The sequence below is a fragment of the Schistocerca gregaria genome, chromosome 3 (genome assembly GCF_023897955.1).
Source record: "Schistocerca gregaria isolate iqSchGreg1 chromosome 3, iqSchGreg1.2, whole genome shotgun sequence".
NCBI classification, from domain to species: domain Eukaryota; kingdom Metazoa; phylum Arthropoda; class Insecta; order Orthoptera; family Acrididae; genus Schistocerca; species Schistocerca gregaria.
Genome location: NC_064922.1, coordinates 875,002,152 through 875,022,913, shown reverse-complemented (window position 1 = coordinate 875,022,913; position 20,762 = coordinate 875,002,152). Strand labels below are relative to the sequence as shown.

The 20,762-nt window shown below is 38.4% G+C and overlaps 1 protein-coding gene across 1 annotated transcript in view; it reads left to right on the top strand.

Moving 5' to 3' along the window:
- Positions 1-20,762, top strand: part of LOC126354955 (WD repeat-containing protein 3-like) — a 117,532-nt gene that overhangs the window by 29,375 nt on the left and 67,395 nt on the right. Inside the window, exon 6 of the mRNA XM_050005037.1 lies at positions 15,490-15,692. Within this exon, the coding sequence (XP_049860994.1) occupies positions 15,490-15,692 (203 nt within the window). The remainder of the gene's footprint in view (positions 1-15,489; positions 15,693-20,762) is intronic.

Genomic DNA, 20,762 nt, shown 5'->3' with positions numbered 1-20,762 from the left:
TTCAGCATAAGAATAATACAAATATAAATATGACATAATATGTATATTCTTCCGCATTTGCTGTTGTCTCACTCTAGTTTCGTAGTTTATTACGCAGACAGGATTTAAATAAGATAGCAGCAAACACGAAAGAATACGCGGCATAATGTTTACATTCTTCTACCTTTCCTTTTAATTTATTTACTGGTGGATAGGTTTTGGCGCCAGTATTTATCTGTGTGCCTGCAAAACATGCCTGTGTAGTGCTACAAGCTACATATACTAGTTAGTTGTGGTGGCACCTACCAACATTTTTCAGAACATCTGTATACTTCGCACTCGATTCTAAGCCGCATGTGGTTTTTTGGATTACAAAAACCGGAAAAAGAGTGTGGCTTAGATTCAAGTAAATACGGTACATACTCCCTAAAGAGAATTTTATTAGTCGGTAGTTGTAATCACTTGCAACACTTAATTTACACCAGTTTGTTCGGTGATAGCTTTGGGTCTAATGTATGGTTTTTGTTCATGCACTTTACTGTCAGTTGACATCTGCACTGTTACTGCACTAACACATGCATGTTAGTTTCGGTTTCTGCACATTCATTAATGTCTGCAGAATACCGCGCACTACACATGTTTGCAAAGTGTTTATCAAAGTTTTCGTTTCTTAAGCACTTAGCTTTCCATTGGCTTGTAGTAGTCACATGTGACGTCACATCCATAAAGTTCCAGTGCTACAGTTTGTTCCACAGTTTATGCAAGATACATACTATCTGAGTTCCATGTAACAACAATTCACTGTGTCCCACTTCAGTGGATCATCATATCACTTCAATGCTGTCATCTTAGCTCCCAGCTTCAGGCAGTGTTGGCTTCGGTCACACAGCTTGAGGCCGTTGCCAATGGGCATCACTGTGGGGGTCCGAATGGGGGTTGGCTGCCCGGGATACTGCCCACATTGAGGCTGATCCCTCACCTGTGGTAAAGTGGGAGGTCGTCTCGAGGTGTGGCAGGGGGCGAAAGACATTCCGGAGGGCTGAACGGACGGCACTCTCCAGTTTGTCTGACGAACCGGTTTCAGGCTCTGTCTCCGGCTAATACTGATCTTCGGCCGGAGATGGCTGCTTGTCCTGTTCCAGAGGTTGCCCCTCAGTCTGCAAGATCCGGGCAGTCGCAGAGGGTGAGCTTACTGGTAGTTGGGAGCTCCAACGTCAGGTGCGTAATGGGTCCCCTTAGGGATATGGCAGCAAGAGAGGGGAAGAAAGCCAATGTGCACTCGGTGTGCATACCGGGGGGAGTCATTTCAGATGTGAAAAGGGTCCTTCCAGATGCCATGAAGTGTACAGGGTGCACCCATCTGCAGGTGGTCGCTCATGTCGGCACCAATGATGTGTGTTGCTATGGATCAGAGGAAATCCTCTCTGGCTTCAGGCGGCTATCTGATTTGGTGAAGACTGCCAGTCTCACTAGCGGGATGAAAGCAGAGCTCACCATCTGCAGCATCGTCGACAGGACTGACTGCAGGCCTTTGGTACAGAGCCGAGTGGAGGGTCTGAATCAGAGGCTGAGACGGTTCTTCGACCGTGTGGGCTGCAGATTCCTCGATTTGGGCCATAGGGTGGTGGGGTTTCGGGTTCCGCTGGATAGGTCAGGAGTCCACTACACGCAACAAGCGGCTACACGGGTAGCAGTGGTTGTGTGGTGTGGACTGGGCAGTTTTTTAGGTTAGATGGCCTCGTGCAAGTACAGAAAGGGGAACAGCCTCAAAGGGTGCGGGGCAAAGTCAGGACATGCGGGGACCAAGCAGCAATCGGTATTGTAATTGTAAACTGTCGAAGCTGCATTGGTAAAGTACTGGAACTTCAACCTCTGATAGAAAGCACCGAAGCTGAAATCGTTATAGGTACAGAAAGCTGGCTGAAGCCAGAGATAAATTCAGCCGAAATTTTTACAAAGGCACAGACGGTGTTTAGAAAGGACAGATTGTATGCAACCGGTGGTGGTGTGTTTGTCGCTGTTAGTAGTAGTTTATCCTGTAGTGAAGTAGAAGTGGATAGTTCCTGTGAAATATTATGGGTGGTGGTTGCACTCAACAACCGAGCTAGGTTAATAATTGGCTCCTTTTACCGACCTCCTGACTCAGCAGCATTAGTGGCAGAACAACTGAGAGAAAATTTGGAATATATTTCACATCAATTTTCTCAGCATATTATAGTCTTAGGTGGAGATTTCAATTTACCAGATATAGACTGGGACACTCAGATGTTTAGGATGGGTGGTAGGGACAGAGCATCGAGTGACATTATACTGAGTGCACTATCTGAAAATTACCTCGAGCAATTAAACAGAGAACTGACTCGTGGAGATAACATCTTGGACCTACTGATAACAAACAGACTCGAACTTTTTGACTCTGTATGCGCAGAACAGGGAATCAGTGATCATAAGGTCGTTGCAGCATCCCTGCATATGGAAGTTAATGGGAATATAAAAAAAAGGGGGGAGGAAGGTTTATCTGTTTAGCAAGAGTAATGGAAGGCAGATTTCAGACTACCTAACAGATCAAAACGAAAATTTCTGTTCCGACACTGACAAGGTTGAGTGTTTATGGAAAAGTTTAAGGCAATTGTAAAATGTGTTTTAGAAAGGTACATGCTGAGTAAAACTGTGAGGGACGGGAAAAACCCACCATGGTTCAACAACAAAGTTAGGAAACTACTGCGAAAGCAAAGAGAGCTTCACTCTAAGTTTAAATGCAGCCAAAACCTCTCAAACAAACAGAAGCTAAACAATGTCAAAGTTAGCGTAAGGAGGGCTATGCGTGAAGCGTTCATTGAATTCGAAAGTGAAATTCTATGTACCAACTTGACAGAAGATCCTAGGAAGTTCTGGTCTTACGTTAAATCAGTAAGTGGCTCGAAACAGCATTTCCAGACACTCCGGGATGATGATGGCATTGAAACAGAGGATGACACGTGTAAAGCTGAAATACTAAACACCTTTTTCCAAAGTTGTTTCACAGAGGAAGACCACACTGCAGTTCCTTCTCTAAATCCTCCCACAAACGAAAAAATGGCTGACATCGAAATAAGTGTCCAAGGAATAGAAAAGCAACTGGAATCACTCAACAGAGGAAAGTCCACTGGACCTGACAGAATACCAATTCGATTCAACACAGAGTACCCGAAAGAACTTGCCCCCCTTCTAACAGCCGTGTACTGCAAGTCTCTAGAGGAACGGAAGGTTCCAAATGATTGGAAAAGAACACAGGTAGTCCCAGTCTTCAGAAAGGGTCGTCGAGCAGATGCGCAAAACTATAGACCTATATCTCTGACGTCAATCTGTTGTAGAATTTTAGAACATGTTTTTTGCTCAAGTATCATGTCGTTTTTGGAAACCCAGAATCTACTCTGTAGGAATCAACATGGATTCCGGAAACATCAATCGTGTGAGACCCAACTCGCTTTATTTGTTCATGAGACCCAGAAAATATTAGATACAGGCTTCCAGGTAGATGCTATTTTCCTAGACTTCCGGAAGGCGTTCAATACAGTTCCGCACTGTCGCCTTATAAACAAAGTAATAGCCTACGGAATATCAGACCAGCTGTGTGGCTGGATTGAAGAGTTTTTAGCAAACAGAATACAGCATGTTGTTATCAATGGAGAGACGTCTACAGACGTTAAAGTAACCTCTGGCGTGCCACAGGGGAGTGTTATGGGACCATTGCTTTTCACAATATATATAAATGACCTAGTAGATAGTGTTGGAAGTTCCATGTGGCTTTTCGCGGATGATGCTGTAGTATACAGAGAAGTTGCAGCATTAGAAAATTGTAACGAAATGCAGGAAGATCTGCAGCGGATAGGCACTTGGTGTAGGGAGTGGCAACTGACCCTTAACATAGACAAATGTAATGTATTGCGAATACATAGAAAGAAGGATCCTTTATTGTATGATTATATGATAGCAGAACAAACACTGGTAGCAGTTACTTCTGTAAAATATCTGGGATTATGCGTGCGGAATGATTTGAAGTGGAATGATCATATAAAATAAATTGTTGACAAAGAGATAGAGGGACTGGCCAGTACTTACCTCAGCTCAGTACAGCCGATAGATATACAAAAAACAACCGAAAATTTAAGTTCTTGCTTTCAGAATAAATGTTCCTTCATCAGGGAGGAGAGAGGGGAAAGAAAGGGAAGAAAGGAAAGTGGGTTTAGTTACTCACAACCCAGGTTATGAAGCAACAGGGAAAGGAAAACAGGGAGGGTAGCAAGGATGGAGGCATGGTTGTCAGAGAGAAGCCAAAGATATTCTACTGTAGGTACTGTGCCAGCTTCAAACCAAAGAGGATGCATACAGAAGTAAAGAGGTATATAGTATAAAGATGTAGGATGAAAAGATGCATGAATGGCTAAAGAGGAAAGGGAAAGAAGAGAAGACTGAAGAGTAAATGGGAGTGAGGTTGGTTAACGTAGGTTCAGTCCAGGGGGATGGCGGGATGAAAGGATGTGTTGGAGTGCAAGTTCCCATCTCCGCAGTTCAGAGGGACTGGTGTTGGGTGGGAGAAGCCAAATGGCACATACGGTGTAGCAGGTTCCTAGGTCCCTAGAATTATGCTCTACCCAGCGGTTCCTACCCCTGTAACCGACGCCGCTGCAAAACCTGCCCCATGCATCCCCCTACAACCACCTACTCCTGCCCCGCTACTGGTAAAACATACACAATTCAAGGCAGGGCCACGTGTGAAACCACACACGTCATTTATCAGCTGACATGCCTGCACTGCACAGCCTTTTACATTGGTATGACAACAACTAAACTGGCTGAGCGCATGAACGGACACAGACAAACTGTCCGCCTAGGAGATGTCCAATACCCAGTAGCAGAGCATGCCCTCCAGCATAATTCTAGGGACCTAGGAACCTGCTACACCATATGTGCCATTTGGCTTCTCCCACCCAACACCAGTCCCTCTGAACTGCGGAGATGGGAACTTGCACTCCAACACATCCTTTCATCCCGCCATCCCCCTGGACTGAACCTACGTTAACCAACCTCACTCCCATTTACTCTTCAGTCTTCTCTTCTTTCCCTTTCCTCTTTAGCCATTCATGCATCTTTTCATCCTACATCTTTATACTATATACCTCTTTACTTCTGTATGCATCCTCTTTGGTTTGAAGCTGGCACAGTACCTACAGTAGAATATCTTTGGCTTCCCTCTGACAACCATGCCTCCATCCTTGCTACCCTCCCTGTTTTCCTTTCCCTGTTGCTTCATAACCTGGGTTGTGAGTAACTAAATCCACTTTCCTTTCTTCCCTTTCTTTCCCCTCTCTCCTCCCTGATGAAGGAACATTTATTCCGAAATCTAGGAACTTAAATTTTCGGTTGTTTTTTGTGTATCTATCGGCTGTATTGAGCTGAGGTAAGTACTGGCCAGTTATTATTTATTATTAGTTAGTATTTGTTTCACATCTTTATATAAGATTTTCCATTAATTATTTAAAATAAATTGTTGGTAAGGCGGGTACCAGGTTGAGATTCATTGGGAGAGTCCTTAGGAAATGTAGTCTATCAACAAAACACTCGTTCAACCTATATTTGAGTATTGCTCATCAGTGTGGGATCCGTACTAGGTCGGGTTGACGGAGGAGATGGAGAAGATCCAAAGAAGGGCGGCGCGTTTTGTCTCAGGGTTATTTGGTAACTGTGAAAGCGTTACGGAGATGTTTAGCAAACTCAAGTGGCAGACTCTGCAAGAGAGGCGCTCTGCATCACAGTGTAGCTTGCTCGCCAGGTTTCGAGAGGGTGCGTTTCTGGATGAGGTATCAAATATATTGCTTCCCTCTACTTATACCTCCAGAGGAGATCACGAGTGTAAAATTAGAGAGATTCGAGCGCGCACGGAGGCTTCCAGTCAGTCGTTCTTCCCGCGAACCATAAGCGACTGGAACAGAAAAGGGAGGTAATGGCAGTGGCACGTAAAGTGCCCTCCGCCACACACCATTGGGTGGCTTGCAGAGTATAAATGTAGATGTAGATGTAGAGTAAACAAATTAAGTTCACTTGCCACTAAGAGTGTCGTCCAGTCAACATTTGTGCAACATGTTTGTATTTATTTCACCAGGCGAAATTGTTTTATCAGACATATAAAGTCTCTTGATCACACATCCCATGAAATGCAAATTTACGTGCACTACTTCACCATTGACAGTTCTGTTTGCTATTCACTACTTATTACTCCTAACATGTCCATTCGTGTCATGTTACTTACAAATGTGCTCAAAGAAAAATCCCACAGCTTATGTACTCTGTTGTTGGTACCAACTGTATCATTTACATAGTGTTTATATTCTATAACTTTCTAACTTTTTCCTCTTACAGTTCTTCGCAACATTAATTTAGTTGTGTGGCTGTTTACTGTAGTGAAGCCTAGCTTTACATCATTTTGTCATGTAATGCAAGTTTATTCATTACTACTGGAGCTAAGGACCTCACTGACTGTTTTTGCCTCACACAAACTGGTGTGTGCCGTTTAAATTAGTCGCGAGAATTAGTGCTGAATATGAATCTGCTTATGGTATGAATCTGCTTATGGTATGAATCTGCTTATGGCACAATGTTGCCATTTCACTTCTTTCAGAATAAAATATCAGTAGTTTTATCAATTCACTTAAAAACACGACCCACAGTGATTAGATTAGATTAGGTTAGGTTAGTTTTTCATTCCATAGATCCGTGCTGAGGAGATCCTCGTGGATGTGGAACTTTTTTTTTTTTTTTTAAGCTGAAATAACAATACTAATAGTATGAATATATACAATACATCATTTGTTTCTATTAAACAATTAGTCATGGAGTAGAAGGAGTTGGCCACTAGTAAGTCTTTCAGGCTCCTTTTAAACTGATTTTTATTTGTAACTAAACTTTTTATGTTTTCTGACAAATTATTGAAGATGAGTGTTCCTGAGTAGTGGACCCCTTTTTGAACTAAAGTAAGTGCTTTTAAGTCCTTGTGCAGATCATTTTTGTTCCTGGTATTGTATGTATGAACTGAGCTGTTTGTTGGAAAAAGAGATATATTATTTAGGACAAATGTCATTAAGGAGTAAATATACTGAGAGGCAGTAGTTAAAATACCCAGTTCTTTGAAGAGGTTTCTACATGGCATCCGTGAATTTACTCCACAAATAATACATATTACACGCTTTTGGACTCTGAAAACTTTTGTTTGACTTGAAGAGTTACCCCAAAATATTATACCATGTGACATTATGGAATGAAAGTAGGCAAAGTATGCAAGCTTTTTCATTTTTATGTCACCTATGTCAGCTAACACTTGAATTGCAAATACAGATTTGTTAAGGCGTTTCTGCAGTTCTGTGGTGTGCTCCTCCCAACTGAATTTATTATCAAGTTGTAATCCCAGGAATTTAAGACTGTAAACCTCTTACAGGTTCTGAATTGCAATAGTGAGTCTTTTCGAAGTTTAATGTCAGTGAGTTGGCTTTAAACCATGAAAATATCATTAGCAGATCTTTCTAGCACTACACTTGACATACTATTTATTGCAATACTTGTGTCATCTGCAAACAAAACAAACTCTGCTTCTGGCAGTGTAACTGATGAGAGATCATTAGTGTACACAAGATAAAAGCAATGCCCCTAAGATGGATCCTTGTGGGACACCACATGTAATTTCTTCCCATTCTGATGATGACTTGATTCACTAGTTCCTTGCACTGACACCCTTTGTTTCCTGTTACCGAGGTATGACTTGAACCATTTTGCAGCACTACCCGTGACACCATAGAATTCTAATTTATTTAAAAGGATGTTGTGGTTCACAAAATCAAATGCCTTTGACAAATCACAGAAAATACCTGCTGCTTGTAATTTGTTATATAACAAATTAAGTACATTTTCACTGTAGGTGTAAATAGCCTTCTCGATATCAGAACCCTTCAGAAATCCAAACTGTGTTCTTGATAATATGTTATTTGTGGTAAGATGGTTGGGAAGCTGCCTGTACATTACTTTTTCTAAAATTTTTGAGGGTGCTGGCAAAAGTGAAATCGGTCTGTAGTTTGGTGGTATCTCTTATCCCCTTTCTTGTATAGAGGCTTAACATCTGCATATTTTAGCCAGTCAGGAAATGCCCCAGTTATAATTGACTGATTACACAAGTAACAAAGAATTGTACTAAACTCACAAGAACACGCTTAATTAACTTTGTTGATATTTCATTGTAAGCACTAGAATGCTTTGTTTTTAAAGATTTTATTATGGAAGTTATTTCTTTTGGTGAAGTGAGTGACATATTCATGTACCTGAAGCTACTTGTAAAGGCTAGTTTCAGATATTCAGTAGCTTGCTGTTTATGTTTGCAAACTACCTGCTAGGCATAAACAGAAAATTATTTTATAACACTAACCATTGCATCTGCACAAAACTTAAAATGTACTAATAGAAAAACTTTATCATCTGTATGGCCTCTGCCTTACTTTCTTTACTTAGAATTGCATAGCAAAAGAAATGGAAAAATTGCATCCATGAAAATGTTACTAAGATTACATCAAAATAAGATTCTTGTTACTTTTCTCTTCATTATATTAATGAAATGAATTTACTTAAAAGATTATTTCTGAACTTCTATTACTAATGTGAAAGTTCGTTGTTCAGCAGAAGGTTTACATAAGATCTACTTATGCACATGAAGAAAATAAATTTGTCTTAAGACTACTATGTACACTGGCTTACGTACTAACATATTTACAAGTTCTCATAATATTTACATAGGTACATCCACTCTAGGAAATGTTTACTCAGTAAAATATTTCTTTATATCCTGTTGTAACATGCGACAGAGGGGAAAAAAGGATAGGTATATGCTCGCGCCCACACACACACACACACACACACACACACACACACACACACACACACACACATATGCATATCCATCCATACATACACAGACACAAGCAGACATATTTAAAGCTTTAAATATATTGCTATATATACATGTTTAAAAGGTTAATCAGTTTGTTTTGTTGTACAGTGTTTAAATAAACTGATTCATAAACTTTGCTTCATATTTCCTGTCTGCAAGACTGTACATCAAATTCCTGTTGTCTGGGCTGTGTTTGATCTGGCAACATAGGAAATTGATTGTCACATGAAATTACCTCTGGTTTTACGTATTAGATTTGGACTCCTTGACATAACTTACTGTGAACCGCCTTCCTTTTAATGAGTGGTAGGGCAATCCCCTTCCCATTCACTTTTAATACACATTTGCCACAAGAAATGTCAATTGCTGCATCTCTTTCTTGTAAGAAAGAAATCCACTCCCCATATGCAGCTCAGTGATAAACCTTCACAAACCAGAAATGTGCTCTTTATAGCTCCATTACCTGCCTCAACTAGTACATGAGTCTGCATATGTACTCCCTTTTACTTATTTCCAAATGCATTCATGATTCTACAATTGTGTACCAACAGCATATATGGTGTCTGAAGTTCACAAATCTTATTATAGAATTCTAAAGCCATATCCTCCCCCCATGAACCATGGACCTTGCCCCTTGGTGGGGACGCTTGCGTGCCTCAGCGATACAGATAGCCGTACCGTAGGTGCAACTTCAATGGAGGGGTATCTGTTGAGAGGCCAGACAAACATGTGGTTCCTGAAGAGGGGCAGCAGCCTTTTCAGTAGTTGCAAAGGCAACAGTCTGGATGATTGACTGACCTGGCCTTGTAACAATTACCAGAACGGCCTTGCTGTGCTGGTACTGCGAACAGCTGAAAGCAAGGGGAAACTACGGCCGTAATCTTTCCCGAGGGCATGCAACTTTACTGTATGATTAGTGGCATGGAGAGCTGCATCAAACCAGTCTCAAGACTGAAGACCACAACAATAACACAATTTGTAGCTGCGCCTGTGTCAACAGTAACTCTGGTTGGTATCTCACCTACTACTGTGTGAGATGAAGCTTGGAGTGTTTCCTTTTCTGTTAGTTTATACAAATGGTTTTCTTTGCAAAGTTCATCACTCAGAATTTTTTCTTGATTATGTCTTATTAAATAGAGACTTTTACGACATTTGCCCCCTGCTTCTTCCATGACCGCCATATGAGGTCTGTATGAGGTCGCATTGAGTTTATAATGCCGGTCATAGTGTTGCCCATCACTTCCATAATTCTTACTGGTGGCTGTTGCCCCCAGTAGTGTTCGGTGGTGCAGGAGTGCCAGCTGATTGTGTATTTGTTCCTGGGTTAGGATGCCAATTACTGTTTGACTGCTGTGTTATTGGTTGTCAGTGGTTTGGTTGATTATTGTAATTGGTGTACCCTGGATGATACCTGTTGTCTTGCCTATGCCACTTATTAAAAGGAGTAGAATTTCTTCCATCCCATGGTCCTAGGTTATTATTACTATTGTAAGATTAAGGCAAACTATTCCCATTTTTGTTACTATTAGCATTTTTAATGTGATATTGATAATAGTTATTACAGTTGTTACTTCATACTTGGTTCCCGGGTTCGATTCCCGGCGGGGTCAGGGATTTGCTCTGCCTCGTGATGACTGGGTGTTGTGTGATGTCCTTAGGTTAGTTAGGTTTAAGTAGTTCTAAGTTCTAGGGGACTGATGACCATAGATGTTAAGTCCCATAATGCTCGGAGCCATTTAAACTTGATACTTGAGCATTACTGCAACCTCCTCCCCCCCCCCCCCCCAATTCAATTTTGCTTCTTCATGCAACAGGTGAATAGAATTAAGCATTGAAATGAAAAGTTCTGCACCAGAATCTGTACCTGAAGTACTGATACTGGTAATTTTGATTTTAAAAGCCATATGACTTCTTGTTTGAGCATTCGTTCATCCCAGTATTTCATCTTATTTATATACTTTTCAAAATATTTACGCAGTGTACCTACTTTACTATTGTACATCTCAGGATTATATCCATCATGCCTTAAATGTTCTTGTGTTTTTGCTGGCGAATATTTATTTAGAAAAGTGTTGTCGAATTCCTCAAAACTTTTGGCAATAATCCATTACTCCATTTGCCCATAAGGCTCCATCACCTTGATTATGGGTAGTGACAAATTGTATTTTCTGTTTACCGTTCCACGACTTTGGTAGTATACTATGGAAGCTTTCGATAAAAGTGACATGGTGTGATGTTTTGCAATCAAGTGTAAAACTTTGGAATTGTCTGTATTTTAGTAAACTCTCTTCCACAAGTATATTAGAAAGAGAACTGGCCGCCCCCTGTTCACAAGCTAGGTGAACGGGTTGCGGACTGGGCTTTGTTGCTGAACAGCTGTTTGGTGTTGCTGCTCGAGATGTCACAGTCTGCGCCTCTGGCAAATTATTGACACGTAAATCAGCCTCGCGTGTTGCGTTTTTTATCGCTGCCAGCTCTCTTTGTAATGTGTGTACTTCTTGTGTAAGTGTCTGTTTCCATTCAGAAACATGTTCGGTGTTTTCACCTAACATGTTTGCTGCAGACAAAGCTTTGTTTGTCACTTTCTTTACGACTACAGGCAGTTTGTTCCGTAAACATTCTTGAAATTGGTTGTCTTTCACATTCAGCCAGTTTACAAAGTCAAGGGTAAATTGATTGCCTTTCTCTACAAACTTCACTTCTACGGATTTCTCCTGTTCAATAGCGAGTGCCTGTACCTGTGTAGCTATTTGTTGCATAGCATTTTGTAATGTACTGCTTTAACGTGTGCGACCTGTTTGGTTACATCATTGACAGCTTTGGGCAAATGCTTGTATGTTTTTCGCATGTCGACAAATTCATCACTAATATTTTTGAAGTTAAGTGTCAGTTTTACTAAATCTTCCATCAAGGTCATCACAGGTTTGTGTGGCAACATTTTCTTGTATCTGATGTGCTAAGGCATTCAAATTTTTGTTTACTAATGTTGTTATATTATTTTGAATTTCCGTGGCTGAAGTTTGAAGTTTTCTATTTAAACTGTCAGTCTGATTTTGAAGTTTTGCGTCTAAACTGTCAGTCACATTTTGAAGTTTTGCGTCTAAACAGTTAGTTACATTTTGTAGTTTTGCATCTAAACTAACACTCATACTAGTTTTGATTTCAGGGGCTGCAGTTTGCAGTTTTGCATCTAAGCTGTCTGTTACTTTTTCTTCTATAAAGTGTGCATTTTGTTTGCAAAGAGAGTGATGTAAACCTTGCATCTCTTCTCTGAAAAATATGAACAGTTCCGCAAAATTAGTAGGTACTGATTCACTCTGGGTGAGTTCTTCAGTATATTCTGCCTTAGGTGCATTTTCACCTGCCGACAATTCATTATTTTGTGTTTCTTGACTCGCCATATTTTGCTCGGCACTGTCTACATCTGATTCTACTCCAGACAGTGTAGCCATTTTAAAGTTTCTACTGCCTTTGCCCATGAATTTAAAAAATAAACCTCACTGAATTTAATAAAATTGACCATTAATTCTCTTCAATTTATGCACGGCAAATGTTTTTTAGTAAGAATTACTGTTAATGTATAGCAATTTACAATAAAACAATCAAGCAATGATTCTCAGTTGTTCTAGAAAGTTGCTATCTTGTCAACATTACATTTTGCAAAATTCACAAAACAATTTGCAGACTATTGTGAGCAATGTTTTTTAGAATTTAACATTCCCTAACTGACTTTTGTGCATCAGAACAAAGGAAAACAGTAATGTCCTTACCTCCTTTCTTACTGCGCTTCAGCTACCTCTTGAGTTGTGGATTTTTCTTTTAAGGATCATGCTCCATGTCTCGTATTACTCAGCTTGTTGACACTGTCTCGTATCTCATTACAGTGGTTTTTCATGTAACAGAAATATACAATTATTTTTTAGATACCAAATTTACAGTAATGCATGTACATACATATATAAGTCCTGCACTAAGGGAGCCATTTTTATGGTGGCGGTTTTTCTTTTATTTTAATTTTATTATTATTATTATTTTATCTTTTTGAAATTAAATATTGAAATTTTGGAATTTAATTACCACCATATTTTTTTAGCTAGGCTTCTCTACTGGGAATGTCTGTTGGAAAGTGTAATTTTGGGACGCGATTTACGCCTAAAAGCTGTCGGACTTCGTTTTGAAAAAGGTGAAATTTTAAATGCAGGTTCTATTTTGAAAGCAGACCAGTCGTATTCCACTGATTGGTACCATTAATATGCGGTCATTCACCAACAGACATCCCCGAACAAAGTAAGCCACATTTACTTATCAAATTCATGAAAAAACTTAGGAAAAAAGGTATGATTAGTCATAATGATAAACACAATGAAATTAAATTATTATTATTATTATTATTATTATTATTATTATTATTATTATACATAATGAGCACATATAACAGAATCTCTACTTAACTGGAACCGTACCGGATAATGGCTGATCAAGAAGAGAGAGAACAAAAAGTTGCTGGTCTGGTTCATTTAACATTACATAGATACTGTAATTTTTAGTGCATGAAAACACACAGACACGAAATCTGCTAACATTTGGGGCACATTACATTTTGGTCTACATCCTTCATCAGAAGTAGAAAACACACACACCACACACACACACACACACACACTTTCTATGCTTCCGAAGCTCTCTCAAACTTGGGCTGCAATAGTGGTATCCCTGTGTCTTCCAAATTGACTCCCTTTTTGTTTTTCTGTCATGTCGTCATACAAGTCCACCCCCCTGTAGAGACCTTCAATGCACTCTTTCCATTCATCTCTCTCCCCTCTGAGTATGACAGTCAAATTCTCATGGCTTCTTAACAGTGTTGCCACCCTTGTTTTTAATTTTATAAAAGGTTGTTTTGACTTCTCTTTATGCTCTAGCAGTCCTTACAACGACCATTTATTTTTTGATTTCTTCACATTCTTCCTGCAGCCATTCCATCATTGCTTCCTTGCCCTTCCTATTTATTTCATTCCCAATTTACTAGTCCTGTTTTTTCCTGAACGATTTTGTTCTATCTTCTTTCATCAATTAGTGGAAGTATTTATTCTGTTACCCAAAGTTTCTTCACACTTAACAATCCTCGTATGTATGTTTGTGTGTCCAACCTCTGTGATTGCTCATTTTAGATATCTCCATTTCTTTTCAACTGAACTACCTACTGTGATATTCTTTCGTACAGTAATTACAGTTTTAGAGAATTTCGATCACATCTCATCAGTCCTCAGTACTTCAATATCCCACTTCTTTCCACACCGATTCCTCCAGACAATTCTCTTTAAACTTCAGTCCTCTCATCATCATTAGTAAATTGTGATTTATGTCTATGTCTGCTCCTGGTTTCACCTTACAATCAAATATCTGATTTTGGAATCTTTATCTGACCATGATGGAATGTGATCCAACTGGAATCTTCCTGTCTCCAGACCTTTTCCACGTATTCCTCCTCCTCTTGTGATTATTGAACTTTGTGTTCACTGTTACTGGCTGAAATTTATTGCAGAACTCAATAGTTCTTCTCGTCTTTCATTCATACCACCAAGCCTACATTTCTCCGTAACTCACTCTTCTATTCCTTCCCCTACTGTTGTAGTCCAGTCCCCTATGGCTATTAGATTTTCATCTGCTTTTACATAATGAATTACCTACTCAGTATCCTTATATACTTTATCTCCTCCTCATCTACTTGTGATGTCTGCACATATGCCCGAAACATTGTTGTTGGACTCTGTTTGATGAGAACAACCCTATCACTGAACTTTTCTGTACTTACCATACCAAAAATAAATTTTTTCTTTCCATCTCACCTGACTGACCCGCACTGTTATCTAGATTGATTAAACCGTTGCATTTCCCTTCTCATATTTTGTAGCTTTCAGGCAATTTTCAAACATCTGACATTCCACGCTCTGATTCATAGAATGTTATCCTTTTGTTGCTTATTTCATCCTCTTTGGATGGTTACCTCTGCCTTGGCAGGCTCTCCCTGAGATCCAAATGGGGGAGTTACTCAGAATCATGTGTCAATGGAGAGATCATCATGACACTTCCTATTACAGGCCATACGCCATGTGGATAAACATTGTATGTCTGTAATACAGTGGCTTCTATTGCTTTCTGCACCCTCACATTGTTGATCATTGCATCTCTAGAAACTGTAATTAGTGAGTAGTTCGTGCTTTTAGCTGAGTGATAAATAACTGGCAGAAGAAGGGCACAATGATCCATTTTTATTGGCAGTTTCAGTAATGTTATTTATGAGAGAAATTTAGTTGCAAAATAACTTTTTTAATTTTATTGTGTGAATGCCCACCTGGATGTATTTTTAAGTGTAGCTGTTAGTAATTGGTATTGTACACACAGGATTTTGTGTGCCTCATATATTGTATTTTTGATATCAGTTAGTATGCTTTGAGGCTTTGTATGACTTCTTGGTTTTGTGTGATCTAACTGACATTATTTTTATGCCAGCTGTTGGTTATTAGAGATTTGATTTGTTGCAGAGTCCAGTTATATGTCAGAAGGCAGGATCTCTACTCCGATTTGGGAAGGGCCGAGTTGTATCTTTAACTGCAGACTCTACAGGACAGGTGTTGTGCTGCCATGGAACTGATAACAGTTTGGAATTGTATCACTTTAAATCGGATGAAGAAACACAAGCACGCTTTAAGAAGAGGCAAAAAAAGGAGAAAAAAAGACTTTCCCGGTATTTCCACAAGAATCTATTAATTTAGCATATAAATGTATTTACATTATACAGCTAAATATATATTTTAAAGGTAGTTATTGCATATTTAGCATCTGTTGCCAGGCTATTTGATATAAGAGTGGAAAATGTTTGTGTTTTGTATTGCAAAAACATATCTCGGAAATGCAGTAATAATTTCTTTCAAAATAAAATTCATGCATCAGCTGCACAGTCATTTATAGTGTCCCAATATTTTTTAGGCTTTTTAAGGCGCAAGGGTGATCTGTCAAAACTGCTAAGCAAAACAGAAATAGCTGTTCAACTTATGACTGAATTTTTTCATGAAATATATACCATACTACTGTTGCTGAGAAAGTAACAGCTTGGAATAAAATCATAAATAATTTCTTTGTTACGTTGTTTCTAAATTAGTCAAATGGTAGATTTAAGAATTTCTCTTCCTCAAATGCAGTCAGTTCCATCTTCCAGTTGTAACAGAACCTATTAAAGTCTTTACTTTACCAAAGTATGCGATACCCTCCAAATTCAACCAGTTTAACGAGTATTTATGATTATAGAAAAGTTATTGTGTATGTTAACAATGATTGCATAACATGTCTCCATAAACAGTCAACCCATTAAATTATACTGAATAACTGACCCACACAAAAGTTAATATCACTTGATCACTGATACAGCAAATGTCATCATGTAAAAACACTTAAGGTCATCTTAAATAATTAATATGAAGTACGAAAAATAGTGGCTGACTTATATATTATGGATCTCCTTAAATAAAAATCACCCAGTGAAACCTATTTGTTCACTAGGACCGTTTTCACTCAGTATTCACGTTATCACTCCTATTTTAGACGAAAACCAATGTAATTCTTAATAATTCGTGTTATTTACTGATTTATGCAAATTAGAGAAGTCAATTGACAAACTTCTAAAAAATGGCCTTTTTTGTAACGAAGAATTGTTCTGTCAAGGAAACAAATGTGTCTGTCATTTTAAGAATCTGTTAAATTATGGCACTCGATATAAATTAATAACTTTTCTGCACAAATTCAGAGATGTACATGTGACTTATAAACTATATCTCTTTTTAGTAGTTCTTTGACGAGGTTATAAATACAAGCAGCAAGAAGGGTCAGGAGCGGAGTCTGAATGTCACTTTGGTAAAGTGTATGTGTGTTTTTGTTCGACGTGGATAAACATTGCAAAGAACATGTAAAAGAAGTGCTACTTTGTGTTGTGTCATTGTCTTTGGTGGACAGTGGAATTAGGATGGCCACCAGAGTAATAAATATTTGAAGTTTAAATATTTGTTGATTTCACTCATTATTTATCATCAAAAGCACATCAAAAACATGGGACCTCATCTTTTTACCCCTAGACAACCACATTTAGAGCCAGCATTAGCATCGAGACACAGCAGCAATCCAGCAAACAGCAGCGATTACCACAATGCATTTTAAAGGCACCAACCTAACACCAAGTGCTAACAAGCTCTGTAAATGGGAGTGAAATAGTGCAATTATAGCAATATCCACGACTAGGCGACCATTATAAAAGTGGAGGAACTTCAAGTGCATCGCTGATAATAGTGCAGCGATAAATTTCGTAAGTGCCTAGCACTACAAAAAGTTTATTTGTGCAGTGTGGCAACTGTGAAAATATTTCAAAATGAAAAAAGTGTGTATGTGCGACTACGAAAAATTATCATCACACCACTCAGAAGATTGACATCTGGATTATGTCAATGGAATTCATCAATCAAGACTTTAGCTTCGATAAAACCAAATAAAAGTGAAGAAAGCCAACAAGGAACACCGGCCACGACATCATAGCAGAGCTACAGAAAAAAAGGTATTTCGTTGTTGTTGTCATTTAAAAACTTAATAGTTAACATTTGTCTACCTGAGAGTGATGAGATCGTAGGAAATGTAAAAATTGAACCAGGGGAGGGTGAACAATAAAACTTAACAGAGTGGCTAACTGGGTTTGCAGCTCAAATAACCTCGCTACTTAAACAGTCGAGTGAACAAGTAAATTTGAAACTTAAAGAAAACACAGACAGGTTTGATCTATTAGGTTTGAAACTTAAAGAAAACACAGATAGACTGGATAAGTTAAGTTTGAATTTTGATCTATTAAGTACTCATCTCAATGAGAAGTGTGAGGTAATTAAAACTACCCTCTGTAAGGACACTAGAGAACAGTTGATACACTTCAGAAAATAATTACAAGTTAAAGTTGAAAGTTTAAATGAAAACATACAAGCCAACACAGACAGCATTGTTGTCATCAACAACAGAGTAGATACTGAAGTAGACAGATTAGATCACAGAAAAGACAAAACACCAGAAAACCTTAAACAAGAATATAACCTGTATTCCACTAATGTAGATACAAAAGCAGAAAATATACACACTAAATATACACAATTGGAAGACTTTTATAATGGTCACCTAGTCATAGATATTGCTATAATCGCACTATTTCACTCCCATTTACGGAGCTTGTTAACACTTGATGTTAGGTTGGCGCCATTAAAATGCATTGTGGTAATCGCTGCTGCTTGCTGGATTGCTGCTGTGTCTCGATGCTAATGCTGGCTCTAAATCTGGTTGTCTAGGGGTAAAAAGATGAGGTCCCGTGATTTTGATGTGCCTTTGATGATAAATAATGAGCAAAACCAACAAGTATTTAAACTTCAAATATTTATTACTCTGGTGGCCATCTGAATTCCACTGTCCACCAAAGACAATGACACAACACAAAGTAGCACTTCTTTTACATGTTCTTTGCAATGTTTATCCACCTCGAACAAAAACACACATACACTTTACCAAAGTGACATTCAGACTCCGCTCCTGACCCTTCTTGCTGCTTGTATTTATAACCTTGTCAAAGAACTACTAAAAAGAGATATAGTTTATAAGTCACATGTACATCTGTTCTCTTAATTTGTGCAGAAAAGTTATTAATTTATATCGAGTGACATAATTTAACAGGTTATTAAAATGACAGACAGATTTGTGGACTTGACGGAACAATTCTTTGTTACAAAAAGGCCATTTTTTTAGAAGTTTGTCAATTCACTTCTCTAATTTGCATAAATCAGTAAATAACACGAATTATTAAGAATTACATTGGTTTTCGTCTAAAATAGGAGTATTTACGTGAATATTGAGTGAAAACGGCCCTAGCGAACAAATAGGTTTCACTGGGTGATTTTTATTTAAGGAGATCCAAAATATATAAGTCAGCCACTATTTTTCGTACTTCATATTAATTATTTAAGATGAACTTAAGTGTTTTTACATGATGACATTTGCTGTATCAGTGATCAAGTGATATTAACTTTTGTGTGGGTCAGTTATTCAGTATAATTTAATGGGTTGACTGTTTATGGAAACATGTTATGCAATCATTGTTAACATATACAATAACTTTTCTATAATCATAAATACTCGTTAAACTGGTTGAATTTGGAGGGTATCACATACTTTGGTAAAGTAAAGCCTTTAATAGGTTCCGTTACACAGTTTAGCTAATTTGAAACATTCTTGATGATATGAATATGACTGTCTCAGAGCAGCTTTGGCTGTTCTTAACTTGTCCTTTACAGTAGTCTGCCATGCTGCAGGTTGTTGTGGCTGATTTAACTGCAGTCGACATCTTGAAGAAGATTGCAAGTTTCTATAAATTGGTTCTTCTCACTATGTGTGGCATAGTGTTACTAATAGAAGTACAGCAGTATTAATGAAAAGGATTGATTGCGAACCACCATAAAGATGATAGATTAAGTTGCAGGCAGGCACAACAAAAAGACTGTTACACTCCAATCTTTCGGCCAAAGCCTCCTAGGCTGCTATCTCAGGCCAGAGGTAGTGCTCATATGTACATGAGCTGTGCTTACTGGTGTGAATGGTGTATTTCCTTTCTGAAGAAGGCTTTGACCAAAAGCTTAGTGTGTTACAGTCTTTTCGTTATTCCTGTATGCAACTCAGCGTTTTATCTTTATGGTGAGTAGCAATCTATCCTTTTCATATTATTGCTGTTATTCCAACCTGGACTTTCAATTGTTTAACAAATGTACAACCATACGGTTGCTGGCTTTGTGTGTGTGCGTGCATGCGCACGTGCGCGTTTTGTGCACTGTTTAATACCATACAGAAGAATGCAAGTTGAAAATGTCCAATTTGCTGTTTCTATTCCCAAATATTTATCTGTGATTCATTTATACAGTGAAGTTTTGTCTTTAACAATGTTTGCATTGCCCTACATGGAATTTTTATCCTGTTGTTCAATACTGTTATGGAAGTTAGAAAACATTTAATTGTTGTGCTACTTTATGTTACCACAGCAGATTTGTTAAAAACATTGTTTTTGGGTTTGCCAGCAGATCACATTGTCTAAATTCCACAATATTTCATCAAGGCTACTGCTGGCAAGTTTCTGTGTTGCTTTTTTGTGGAAACATCCATATTTTGTTTGAACATTTGTGGTAGATACGACAGAAGTTGTAAGACTGATGATGCATTTGCAAAGAGACTCATCATCAAAATAGATTTATTATTATTATTTGAGCTTTTCCTCATTACAGAGGCTTATCTCCAACATAATAATTTACTTGCAAATTACAATACAAATAATAAATATACTTAAACTATATTCTCAAAATATTCCTCCAGGTGTTTCGATCTTGTGTCTCTTCTTCCTCTGCGCCCATTCTCCTCATTGTGTGCTGTACATTTTGGAGCCAGGTGGTCATAGGTCGTCCTCTTCTTCTTCTTCTTCTTCTTCTTCTTCTCCCCTCCGATTCCCACTCCAGTATCAATTTTGGTATTCTCCATTCGTCGTACATGTCCGTACCACTGTAATTTCTTCCTATCCATTACGTCATATATTCTTTCTTTTATTTCCATTCTCCTTATTATTTTGGTGTTCCTTATCTTTTCTTTCCTGGAGATTCTTGCTGATCTTCTCCAAAAGTCTATCTCTAGAGCTTGTAATTTTTTAATGTGCTTCATGTTAATAGTCCAGGTCTCCATTCCATACAGAACCACACTTTCTAAT